The sequence below is a fragment of the Ursus maritimus genome, unplaced genomic scaffold (genome assembly GCF_017311325.1).
Source record: "Ursus maritimus isolate PB19 unplaced genomic scaffold, ASM1731132v1 scaffold_20, whole genome shotgun sequence".
In the NCBI taxonomy this organism is placed as follows: domain Eukaryota; kingdom Metazoa; phylum Chordata; class Mammalia; order Carnivora; family Ursidae; genus Ursus; species Ursus maritimus.
This window is the reverse complement of record NW_024424453.1, coordinates 50,126,387-50,139,879: the sequence shown is the minus strand read 5'-3', so window position 1 is coordinate 50,139,879 and position 13,493 is coordinate 50,126,387. Positions and strand designations below refer to the sequence as shown.

The 13,493-nt window shown below is 41.8% G+C and overlaps 1 protein-coding gene across 3 annotated transcripts in view; it reads left to right on the top strand.

Annotated features, from left to right (window-relative positions):
* The window catches only part of WDR48 (WD repeat domain 48), a 44,755-nt gene that overhangs the window by 28,682 nt on the left and 2,580 nt on the right, over positions 1 to 13,493 (top strand). For all 3 annotated transcript variants that reach the window (XM_008710112.2, XM_008710118.2, XM_008710105.2), the window contains 7 exons: positions 3,118 to 3,225; positions 3,556 to 3,652; positions 5,834 to 5,929; positions 8,121 to 8,226; positions 9,154 to 9,241; positions 11,572 to 11,648; positions 13,014 to 13,206. In XM_008710112.2, coding sequence (XP_008708334.1) covers positions 3,118 to 3,225; positions 3,556 to 3,652; positions 5,834 to 5,929; positions 8,121 to 8,226; positions 9,154 to 9,241; positions 11,572 to 11,648; positions 13,014 to 13,206 — 765 coding nt within the window. The remainder of the gene's footprint in view (positions 1 to 3,117; positions 3,226 to 3,555; positions 3,653 to 5,833; positions 5,930 to 8,120; positions 8,227 to 9,153; positions 9,242 to 11,571; positions 11,649 to 13,013; positions 13,207 to 13,493) is intronic.

Genomic DNA, 13,493 nt, shown 5'->3' with positions numbered 1-13,493 from the left:
TAGGCAGGGCGCCTGGGTGGCTCAGTGGGGTAAGTGTCTGCCTTGGGCTCAGGTCATGATCCCAGGGTTCTTGTAGGAATCCCTGCTCAGCGGGAAGCCTGCTTCTCCCCACTCGTGCTCTCTCTCACTATCTCTGTCTCTCTCACAAATAAATAAAATCCTTAAAAAAAAAAAAGGATTTATAGGCAGATTGAAAAGTTTGCTTTTCTTTGTGTTGTTGGTGTATTTGTTCAACACCTATTTCCTGGATTGAATGAATATTGTGTGCAGAGAACTGTGTCGAGAGTCATAGATGACAGAAAGTCTGTACCATGATCCCCTCTGGTAGGGACAAGGGTAGGGGAATAGGAATGCCTCAGAGATCAAAAAAACCAGATGGATTACAGGGTAGTTTGTGGACAAGGGCAATTACTTACAACTAGAGAAATCAGGTGAGCTTCTTGTGGTGGGGAAATCATTTGAAGAGAGTCTTAAAGAATTCCACCAGATGACTAATGGGAGGGCATTTTTGGGAGAGGGAATGAATGAAAAGGCACAGGAGGGAAGGTAGTGCTCATTCAGTGACTTTGAGTTTTGTGTAATTGGAGACTAGAGGTAATGGGAGGGGCAGTATGGGTGTAAGGATGAGAGGTGTCATTCAAGTCATTTCCCAGAGTCTTGAATACAGGCCCCACGGTTGGCCTACTTTGCTATTCCCTAAAGAATCTTAATCTTGGACTGTATTGGAGCAGAAAGAATCCCTTGCCCAGAGGGACAGTGGTCTGTGTGATGGGGAAGAAGCTGGAAGGCCATGTCTTCAGCATAATGACTTGGGGATCTAAAGGAAGAGACAGATGTCGGATACATTTTAAGGAAGAATTGAAAAGCTCTGCAGTTTCCGTTAGGCTCCTGGTTAGAAGAAATGTCTAGATCTAAAGAATAAGATAAACAGCTTTCTTTCTGAGAAGAAGGGACTATCTGAATAGAAACCTTGGCCTGACTGACACTTTCCCTCCCCATTGGGGCAGGGGTATGGGAAGTCCCATAATGAAGCGGTTGCCTGGTGAGCATGGTTGCAGGCTTTAGTAGTTGAATGGAAAATTAAATTGCAGCAGACTCCAGAAGTCCACTCGGTTTTTCTTAATGATAGAGATACACTTCTGAGGCCACTGAAGACCCACGTTTGTTTCAGACTGGGAGGATCCAGAGCAGCCCTGAGGACCTGGTCGGCAGGAACTTGGCTCCTCCACCAGTGATGTGGCCCTAGCTCTGCCCCGTGGCTGGGCTCCCCTCATGCCACCCAGCACCTAGTGCTCTCCAGAACATAACAGAATCTAATTGGGCCAAGCTACTCTTTCAGGGTGGGCCAGCTGTGGATCTGACGTTCTCTCTTGGGCAGATTAGCCAAAGCCTTGGGAGGTGGCTCTGCTTAGGTGGGGCACAGACCTGGCATGGTCCATAATTGGCATTGTTGTGTCCCAAGCAGCTTTCTGTACCCAGACACTAGACCCTGAAGTGTCAGGATCAAGTGATTGGGCGTAATGGATATGACATTAAACAGAAGTAGGGAGTCAGGAGTATTTAGGAACATAGGCTCAGAGTGAAATAGAGTTGCATTCTAATCTTGGTTCTGCTAGCTACTAGCCAAGTGATCTCTGGAATATGCTGAACCTCTCTTACCTCTGTCTTTATTCCTAAAATGTGTGTGACACCTATTTCTTGGTGAGGTTAAGGAGATGTTTGAGAAGTATTTATCATAGTGGCTGGTACATAATAGTTAAGAGGCTGTTACACTAATGCAGGTGAGAGATGAGATATCTGGACTATGATGGAAAAAAACCAAAATGATGAGGAAGAGTATTGAGGCCTATGGATAAGAGGGAGCTTGAATAAAAGGGAGTATAAACAAAATAAAGTAGCAGAGTGAGTCCCAGGTTCCTAGGTCAGATAGTTTGGTAAGTGGAAGTGATGGGAGGGTGATGTAAGAGGGAAAATGGGTTGTTGGGGGGAAACGGGGGCCATGCTGAGCAAGACAATGAATTTGAGTTTATGTGAATGTCTGGGTAGATAGGAACTCACACACCAGTAAATGAGCTGGGCTGGAGAGACAGGCTCAGCAGTCAGCGGCTGGTGGATTATAAGTGAAGCAATGGGGACATCAGAGTTTCCAAGGGTTACATCTGTACTGAACAGAGAAGAAACCAGCCATCACCCTTTTGGGAACTGTTAGAAAAGAGGAAACCACAGGTAAAATAAAAAGGGGTCGGAAAACCAAGAGCCAATGGCGGCTCAAGAACTAAGCAAGCATTTCCCAAAAGGGCTTGTGGTTAGCAGCACTGGCCTACGGAGAGTTCGCGTCTGATTTGGAATGTAACGTGCCTGGGATTTAACCAGTAGGGAGGATGGTGTTGGGGGGGGAATAGTCTTGAGGGAGTCCTAAAAGCAAAAGCCAGATAGAGTGGGTTGAGTAGTGATTGGGAGGTAGTGGAGCAGTCTAATGAAATTTGACTTTGGGGAGGTGGGCAGGAACAGGCAGTAGCGAGAGAGGATATAGGGATGGGAGGGTCAAGCAAAGGTTTTGTTTTGGTGTTCGGGTATTTTTGGGATGGGAGTAATTGGAGTGTGTTCACTGCTCATGGGGAGATGTCAGGAGAGACATGAGAGGGTAGATGGCAGTACCAGGTCCCCAAGAAGTGAGGGGGTCCAGAGCACAGCAACAAGGGGCACTTTTTTCCTCGCACAGGGAAAAACGGTAGCACATAGTTAAGGGGATTTTTGTCAAGGCTTCTCTAGTTTTGAAGTGTGGGGGTCAGTGAAGGAGGTGGCAAGGCCAAACATGACGTGAGTAAAGATTTGACCATGGTGCTGTGAAGAACTGACTTTGGAAACAGAAGAAACCCCAGGTAGCAGCAGTATTGAGGTTGGAGACCGTACATCTGTGGCAGGAATATTGGCAAGGATTTGAGAGGCGGGCGTGCCATGTGTGTTATCCATGTGGATGTCTATGTCGTCCAGCATGCTTTTAGACTCCATTGTATTTAGACAGATGTGAAAATGTGTAAAATTTTGAACACCTAGGTCAGAATTCATCCACTACGTAATATTGATAATTACCATACTTTCTTTTTTGCTGTATAGGCATGTAAAGTTGAAGACCTGGGCAAAGTGGATTTTGAAGATGAAATTAAGAAAAGATTTAAGATGGTATATGTGCCAAATTGGTTCTCAGTAGACTTAAAAACTGGGGTAAGTTAGCAGCTGATATTTGTACAATTTGAGATAATGGAAAGTTTCTGATATAGCTCAAAATTAAGTATTATTAGTTACAGAGTCCTGTGTGTCTAAGTGTGAAGGCAGTACATTTTTCATGTTATTACTTGCAAAATGCAGTTTAAAAATGCCTCTTGGTATCCCAGTAAATTAAATTGTAGTTGCAGTGAATCATGTGAAACACATTTTGATTCTGAATCTGTGGCTTAGCTCTTTAGTCAAATAGTACAGATGAATAGGGCCTTAGAGACTTATTTGGAGAACTTATTGAAATGGAATGCCAGTAACAGTTTTTTCTTTTGACAGATGTTGACTATTACTTTGGATGAGAGTGATTGTTTTGCTGCTTGGGTTTCTGCAAAAGATGCTGGCTTCAGCAGCCCTGATGGGTCAGATCCAAAACGTGAGTTTTAAGTGTCCTTCCTTCCTTTCCTCCTTTCAAAAGAGAAGGTGGATCTGTGCTGGGTTGGGGTTTTTTTTGTTTGTTTTGATTTGTTTTGTTTTTTGCTATCTGCTCTTTTATTTTTTTTTAAATATTTGAGATTTTTTAAATCATTTCTCAAGAAATCCATATATTCTCTCATGGAAATGGAAAATACTATTTCGTTTTAAATGTTTTGGGAATCTTGATTTTTCTCACAATATGTGGTTTAGCTTTAACACTTAAACACTCACTACACTCTCTACCCTTAAACTTTTCTGGAAATCTGATAGGGTAGGAAAAGTGAAGCTGGGAAACAGTTCTGTTGTTTTCCTTTTTTTTTGTTGTTGAGATGTAATTGACATAACATTATATTAGTTTTAGTTGCACATGTACAACATGATTCAATATTTGTATATACTGCAAAATGATCACAAGTCCAGTTAATACTCATCATCATAGTACATAATTACACATTTTTCCCCTTGTGATGAGAATTTTTAAGATCTACTTTCTTAGCAATTTTCAAATATGCAGTACAGTATTATTAACTGTAGTCACCAGGCTGTACGTTACATCCCCTGACTTATTTATAACTGGAAGTTTGTGCCTTTTAAAAATCCCTTCACTTCCCTACCCCTTGCCTCTGGCAACCACCAATCTATTCTATATATCTGTGAGTTTTGGTTTTTGGTTTTAGTTTTTTAAGATTCTACGTATAAGTGAGACCATATGGTGTTTGTCTTCCTCTGTCTAACTTATTCCACCTAGCCTTCAAGGTCCACCTAAGTTATTGCAAATGGCACAATTTTGTTCTTTCTTGTGGGTGAATAGCATTCCATTGTACATACATACCACATTTTTTCTTTACCTGTTCATCCATTGATGAACATTGGTTGTTTCCATATCTTGGCTGTTGTAAATATGGCTGCAGTGAACATGGGGGTCCATATATCTTTTCAAGGTAGTGTTTTCATTTTCTTTGGATAAATACCCAGAAGTGGAATTGCTAGATAATATGGCAGTTCTATTTTTAATTTTTTGAGGAACCTCCATACTGTTTTCCACAGTGGCTATACCAATTTATGTTCCCACCAGTAGTGCACAGGGTTCCCTTTTCTCCACATTTTCATGAACACTTGTTGTTTTTTGTCTTTTTGATAATAGCCATTCTAACATGTGTGAGGTGATAGCTTGTGGTTTTGATTTGCATTTCCCTGATAATTAGTGACAGTGAGCATTTTTTCATGTACTTTTTGGCCATCTGTATGTCATTTGTGGAAAAATGTCTAATCAGGTCTTCTACCGATTTTTTTTTGAAGATTTTATTTTTAAATAATGTCTACAGTCAACGTGGGGCTCGAACTCATAATTCCGAAATCAAGAGTCACAGTCTCCACTGACTGAGCCAGCCAAGTGCCCCTTTCTGCCATTTTTTAATTAGATTGCTTGTTTTTTTGCTGCTGAGTTGTATGAAGTCCTTGTATGTGATTTGCAAATATTTTCTCCCATTCCATAGTTGCCTTTTCATTTTGTTGATGTTTCCTTTGCTGTGCAGGAGCTTTTTAGTTTGATGTAGTCCTACTAACTGACTTTTGCTTTTGTTGTTTTTGCTTTTGGTGTCAGATCCAAACAATCATCACCAAGCTCAAGGAGCTTGCTGCCTATGTTTTCTTCTAGGAGTTTTATGGTTTCAGGTCTGACATCCAAGTCTTTAATGTATTTTGAGTTAATTTTTGTGTGTTACGAGAAAAGACTTGTGAAAGTCTATTATATTTTGTTGATTATATCTTTGGTTGGTTTTCTCCTAAGAATGTAGCATGTAGGCATACATGATATATATATAAATATAGTTTTAGTGGCTCTATATGGAAATAATTCCTTAAAAAATGTAATTCCTCTTTTGGTTTGTTCATTTTTAAAGAATGGCTATATCTGAACAACCAGATAGAATATTATTATTACTTCTTTAAACATTCTAAGATAAATTTTAATAGACATGGCAAAATCTTTCAAGTCTTGCTTTTGAACATCATTGGCATTGGGTTAAGAATTTAATATCAGAATATGTGGAAACATGATTTTTATTCCTTTCCGTCTGTTTTTAGGCTAAAACTAATAACTCTTTTCCATTTCTTTTCATTTTAATTCACTCTTTTGCAGTGAACTTAGGAGGACTTTTACTGCAGGCACTCCTAGAATATTGGCCTAGAACACATGTGAATCCAATGGATGAAGAAGAAAATGAAGTAAACCATGGTTCGTGTTTTTATATCAGGATAAATGATTTGAAATTACTCAGAAGTTTAAGATACTTGGAGTGTTTGTTATCCAGGAATGTTTAAGAAACATTGAAGCATTTGCTAAGTCGGCATAATAAATAACTTGTGATGTGCCCAGTTTATCACCCTGTCTTCCACATATCAGAGAACATCCAGTCTTAACTGAGGTTCCAAGAGCACTTTGAATCAGTGAAGCAGCTCAAAAGGTATTAAAAAAACCCTACATATTCAAATGGCCTTTGCCCTTAAAAGCAAGCAGCTTAGCAGCCTTCTTCCAAAGATATTTCTCAGAGTAGCTGTGGCCCTGCTGGACTCACCTCCAGAGCTAGCTAATGAGCTGCATCGAAAGCCATTTCTGTCCTTACCTCATCATATTTCATGTCGGCCTGAAACACAGACATTACCAAATCTGATGATCTACCTGATATTGGCTCTAAACATTTCAGAAAATCAAATTCCAACTCAGAAGTGTCAGGATAAGTGAATAAGTATGTGTAAGAATTAGTGGCACTGAGGATATTGTAAAGCTGTGTGTGCCACAGGCAGTGGCGGTAACTTTCCCTGGACAGCAGAGAACATGTTTTGAATTTATAAGCTTGGTTCAGTTTGATTGAAGAAAGGGGAAAAAAAAGAACTTAAAATTTCACAGCTCATGTGTTACCTACAGCGGGTTGAAGAGTCCTTTAGTCCCACCTACCAAGCTTACTCTGCTGAATGTTCTCTGAATTCTCTGAAGATTCTGCTGAAGATGGCCCCCTTCTGGTGGTCAGCAATGATGAGGACCTCCTGCCGGAGACTTCGTTCTGGCTGAATGACTCATCTGAAGTGATTTTTGGAGTTTAAATCTCTTGTGCAAGGATGGCATGCTTCTCTGCAAGCCATTCTTCTGATGTCCCTGTCAGAGAGGGCACTGACCCCACCCATGATGGCTTTTCTTCTGTGTCACCTGGCCCACTCCCCTCTTCGTCAGAATTGTATAGTGGGCTCTGAGCCAGAGAAACTCAATGGAAATGTCTTTCCACAGAGGCTTGAAATAGCTAAGTTTTAGTGTGGGCTCTGCCGTTTATCAGCTGTGTCACCATGGGCATATTATTTTCAGTTCTTGGCTCATCCCTCTCCATCTGCAATGTGACAGTTAGACAGGTTGCCTTTAGAGGCCCAAGTGGACAATAAAGGTCAAAAACCAGTAGTACAGTCAGCACCCCTGGCATCCAGGCTTTGTTGTGGGAAAATCAAACTGCCATAGTAGAGGCAGAGCAGGATCCACGCACCTCCCAGTCAGACGGCTGCTCGTTCCGCCTCTGTGGTCACCTGCTGTACCAGCGCCATGACCAGTAGACTCTTTCTGAGTCATGTACGTTCTACTCAGTGAGCAGCGCAGGCGTTCGGAGGCCTGTAGTGAGTTGCAGGTGGGGTCGATAGACATAAATGGGCGGGACTACATCCTTTAGGGACTGACATTCTGGTAGGGCAGAGAGCTCCTCAGAGCAGACGGAACACGATGAGGTCAGAGGGAAGCGTTGGTTGTTGCTGCAAGGGAGGATCTGAAAGTGCTGTAGGTCAGAGGGTGAGGTTGCTTCTAGATTCACTAGGGATGCTTTATGAGCAAGGTGGCATCAGAGTGGGGCTCACCCATACTTGGTCAAAAGATGACAGAGAAAGCAGAGTGAAAGGAAATCTACAGAGAATAATAAAAAAGACATCTTGACTTCATTGAGGATTTTATTTTTCAACAATACCTCTGACATTAGTTATGGCTGCCATTAAGCATAAATTTTTTTTCTGGCTCAAGAAATTTTTCTGAGCTTGGTGGTCTACACACACACACGCACGTGCATATTGCCATTTATTAGCAGGCCGTCCTAGACTTTCCTGTGGCTGAAGTAGAGTTGTCTTTTTGTTTCAAATCTCATATGTTAATCTCTCCTATTAAAAATTCCTAAAATTATACAGTCATTTCCCATAAGGTACATCATAAGTTGCTTTACTTCTTATTCTTTGTAGAAATTTAACTTTGATTTGTTTTTTACCTTTTTCTGACCGGCTGACTCATCAGACTTTTAGCTTTAAAAACTTCGCGGTGTTTGAAGCCTGTAGAAACAGAATGTTTAGACTCTGTGTTTTTAGCACTAGTTCTGGATACTGACACCATCTGCATCTTTCCCTAGTAAATGGGGAGCAGGAGAACCGAGTGCAGAAGGGAAATGGATATTTTCAAGTGCCCCCCCACACCCCTGTGATTTTCGGTGAAGCTGGAGGACGCACGCTGTTCAGGTATAGGAGTGGAGGGCTGGAGACCCTGCCTAAGAAATCATCCCATTTGCTAAGAAGTACTGAGTCAAACGTGGTAACTTGTTCTAGGGGTGTGAGGGATTTGGAAGCTTTTCCATCTCCATGAGATAGTTAAGTGTCTGATGCCATTAGACCACATTCTAATGAGAGCTGAGCCTCTCGTGTTAAGGCAGATTCTCTGGTGGCTTCTACAGGAAGCTGTCACTTTCTCTCACTTAGTTGACTTGACTGCTAGGGTCAGGGAATCACCAGAAGTCCCTGCTCATAGAACAGCATCAGAGTAGGTAACTTCCCTCAGGCCGGGCCTTACAAGATGGGCTGGGCTGCTCCTGAGAACCGTTGTGCTCAGCGGTGCCCGACTGGAGGTGCAAGGCAGTCCTTCATGAGGCCCTCCCGGGACGCTGGACTGGCTTCACCTCACGTTCCAGCCAGGCGCTGGCGGAATCACAGGGGAGAGCTCAGTGGAGTCTTCTGTGGGGCCATACGTAAGAAAAATGCTTGTCTTGCCCTTAAGCTCGGAATTCTCTTCCTTTACGGTGGTTTCCTGAGAATGTGATGACCAAAACTCTCCTGACCCCCGTGACGTGTGGAGGCCTGTGCCCTGCACTGCAGCCCTGGCAGGGGACGTTTCTTTAGTGCTTTGCCTCCACCCAGTGTTCCTGTCATCACGCAGGGACTCAGAGAAGCAGCTGTAGCATATGTGTGGCCTCAGGATGCTGGGGCCTGAGTGTTAGCTCCTGCTGCCCCCGTTAGCTGAGAGAGCCATTCTGCCTGGCTGCACTTTAGTTCCTCAGCCGTCAAGTGGGGGTCATCCCGCATAACTTCAGGGTCCCTCCCTCTAATGTTTGTTGACAGTGGTTTGTCCTTTGTGCTACTTGTGTCACTGACTACCTTCTGGGTTATGTTTAGGCTGCTCTGCCGAGACTCCGGGGGTGAGACTGAGTCGATGCTTCTTAATGAAACAGTGCCACAATGGGTAATTGACATCACTGTGGATGTAAGTGTCCTGCACTCCTGCTTTGCCCTTTTGTTCTGTCCAAATCACGAAGGAAATTAAGAGCAGCTTTAGGCTGTACTGTCTTACATGAGTAAAAACCAGGCTGCTCCCCTGCAGGCCCAAGGTTGCGGAAGAAGTACTGGTCATTAGTTATGTATCTGTTTATATCTTTGTTGGATTTAGTTATAAACGTAATGTGTGCTTATTAGAGAAAATAATAAATGAATCAAGTGAAACTCCCATCTCTTTCCCAGTCATTCCTCTCTTCCACTCACTCCTGTCCTCCTTAGAGGAGATAACTAGTCCATGTTCAGGCCATGACCTTCAGGACTTCTTTCTGTGCATACACAAGCAGATTTTACTGAGGTGTGTGTGTGTGCACCTATGTGTGTACACACACACAAGTTCATTATTTTGGACCAGATCTGTTATACATAGTGGTCTGCAACTTGGTTTGGTTTTTCACTTAAAAATACATCTTGGACATCTTTTCATGTCTGTACATATGGGTCATTCCTCTTTAATGACTACATAGTATGTCTTTGTATAAATGTGCCATCATTTATTTAACTGGTCCCCTACTGACGGACATTAAGGTTGTTTTCAGTGTGTTCTACTACAAGCAATGCTTCGGTGAACACCCTTGTACATGTATCTTTGTGTACTTTTTAGGATAAATTCCTAGAAGTGGAATTGCTGGATCAAAGGGTATGCGTGTTTTCAATTTTGATAGATACTGCCAAATTGCCCCCCACAAAAGCTGTAGCAGTGTACGCTCTCACCAGCATTGTATGAATGCCCATTTTTCCACACGCACCGACACTGGGTGCTTTCTGTCTTTGCTAAAAGATGGCAGATATCTTGTTTTGATGTGGGCTTTTGTTTTCCATGTGTAGTGAGGTTAAGCATCTTTTCATATTGGCCATTTGTATTTCTTCTGTGAGTTTCCTTTTTGTATTCTTTGCTCATCTTTTGGGTAATTTGTATTTCTTACTGATTTGTAGGATTTCGTCATATTGCATATTAACCCTTCAACTATTATCTGTGTCTCTTAATTGAAGTTTTACTTTGTTCATGGGTGGTGTCTTTTACCAAGCAAAAAGTTTGACTTTTTATGTAACTAGATTGATCTTTTATGGCTCTGAGTTTCATGTCTTGCTTCGGTATTTCCTGCTCCAAAGTAGCAAAAATGTGTTCTTGTCTAGTATGTCTGTGATCATTGTGTATGTCTAGATCTGTAATCTATTAGAACTTACTTTGTTTGGTGTGAAGTAGGATGCTAACTTTCTCCAGATGGTTAGCCAGTGTGCCAAAACAATTTTTTGGAATCTGTCCTTTTCCTACTAATTTGAAATTCTATCTTTATCATATACTAAATTTCTGTATACACATGGGTCTATTTCTAGACTCTCTACTGTGCTGTTGACCTGTTTTATATATTCCTAAAGCCGTATGAAAAGAGATTTAATCTCTAGAACTTTCAGAAAATGTGTTTTCTGTCCCAGATATACCTCCAAGAACTTAAAGCCAGTGTGACACCTGATGGATATTCTGTGCTCTTCTCTAAGTCCGAGCTCCCCATAAACCACTACTTCCTTTGAGTGTGAAAGTCACCTGGGATGCATTGCTGACTTTAGGCCTGTGGCTTATTCCTGAGAGGAGACATCCAGACAGGATAAGACATGAAGGCTCGGAGGGGATTAATACCCAGAGAAAAGATGACCAGTTAATTTTATCCTTCATCTAAGTATGTGGTTTACTTCATGGTAGACATCTTGGTGGTTGGCCGAAGTTTCCACTCTTGCTTAAAACCTCAGACCTGAGGTCAGAGGGAAAGAAAGTGGGAGGACCTGAGTGGTCTTTTCAGTCGGATGATGGGCCTCGCCAGCCTAGAGTGTACAGTTTTGCTAAAAGGTGAATGTTGTGGGCTTCTCTCAAGACACCAAACTTTTTGTTTGGGCCCTTCGGTATCAGCCCCAATGTTTTAATGTAGAATTGAGATTTTTATTTCTAGGGCTTTGAGAGTGAAAATAAAATTTGTTTCCCTTTAATACCTTGAATTACTACTTGAGAAGAGCCATCCTGCAGCTTCATATTGCCACCGACATATCATTTTTCTCACATATCTTTTATTACAAAACTAAACATGATACTTTCCTGATATATTTTCTCTAAGGCTGACTTGGATAATTTGATAGCTTACTATACATTTCATAGAAAGTCCGTTTTAATTATAAAATAACTTGCAAATCATGTTTTTCTGTTGACATCATTTTCATTCATTGGCTAATCAATTGATCATACCTTTCTTTTTACTTTTAATATTCCAGAAAAACATGCCCAAATTCAACAAAATTCCTTTCTACCTCCAACCTCATGCATCTTCGGGAGCAAAAACTTTAAAAAAGTAAGTAAATGTAGTGTCACATGATGCCTTGATCTAATTAATTGGCAGAGCTTTCTTCTTCTTTATGATTGCTTTTACAGTAAAAGAGATCTAAAGCTAGTTTTTATAATACTGAAAACTTACATAATTTATCATACCAAGTACCTCCTGTGGTAGGCCACAAATGTTCAAAAAAGTAAGATTTGGTTTTTGTCTCTTGCCATAGCATAGTTTAGGACACAATCTGTGTATAAAAACTGCTTTTATGGATACTTAGGGAATGATGAGAGTAGGGGAAAGAAATGAATTGTGGACTGGAGATGTCCAGAAGGCTTCTTGAAAGACAGAATTTGAGCTAGATATATAAGGAATGGATAGAATTTCAAAAGAGAGGTATTCGTGGTCCAGGAAATGGTTTGATTGAGGATGTGGAAGTGGGAGCATGCACAAGATCCTAAAAATGAGCAAGGACCGGTGCAGCTGCCGCAGAGGATGTAGGGGTGGCCGGAAGTGGAAAGGGAAATCGGAGGTCTCATGGATGTATATCCAAGCAAGTAAAATCAACAAGACTTGAAAACTTTTTGTTCGGGAAATTTCCAAACATACACAAAAAAGAGATCAGGAGCATGAACCCCCATTATCCTATGAAACAAATGACACATGGCTAACCATTGTGCTTCCTCTCTACCTCTGCCTCGCCTCCCTGCCACCTACCTACACACACACATACACATACACCCCGGATTATTTTAAAGCAAGTCCTAGATAGCACTTCAGCTAGACTTAATGACTGAAGTTCAAGATGGCTTTCAGAGTTTGAGCCTGAGCTGCTTGGGTTGGCCATTTTTAACTGACGTCAGTGATACAAGAGAAGTAGGTTTGGGGGTGAGGAAACTGATGAATCTGGTTTGGGACACAGAGTTTGAGGTACCTGTGGGATGTCCATCTGTAGATACCCAGCCAGCTGTTGGGCTTGTGGCCTAAAGTTCAGGCAGGAGGTCTTGGCTGGAGGGCCGAGAGCCGCAGGAGAAAGCACTAGGGGATTTGAAGCCTGGTAAACACTGGGGGCTGCCTTCCCTCCCGGGAGCATTTAGTTTGCCCACGCTCTAGGATCATCTTTAAGAGAAAAAAACCCAGAAGGCTGTTCTTGATGTATAGGTAAGTTTTAAGAACATGTATTTAATCTCACTTACATGTAATCTGTGTCTTGGGACATGATGGAAACGTTGGCAATTCTAAAACTAGATTAAGGCAATGACTAAAAACACTTCTTGGTTTACGTTTCAGTGCTATGTTTTATCTTTATCCAATGTGAACACCAAAGACTATGTAAGAGACAGTATCTAGTGATTTCCTGATGGCACAGTCTGCCCTTGCTTTTTACAGAGATAGACTCTCTGCTAGTGACATGCTCCAAGTCCGAAAGGTAATGGAACATGTTTATGAGAAAATCATCAATTTGGACAATGAGTCGCAAACCACTAGCTCTTCTAATAATGAAAAACCAGGAGAACAGGAAAAAGAAGAGGATATTGCTGTGTTGGCAGAGGAGAAAATTGAACTTTTGTGCCAGGACCAGGTAAGTGCACTTGAGGACCACAGCCCCATTTTTTTCCAGCGCCGATGCTCAGAAAGTTAAATATGGTGTGATTATGGTTCCCATGTCTGTTACCTTTGGGGGTGCTTCTGCTTTTACGGAGGCTTTAAGGAGTGCTGCGTCTCTCCCACCTATTGGTGAGGCTCTTTCTAGAGGGGCCCTGCAGCCCACCCCCAAAAAATCTATTTACCCCAGGGAGATTCTCAGGAAAAGGACACGGAGATTGAAATGCACACACAAATGGTGAATGTGCTGACGGCTTTTTTTTT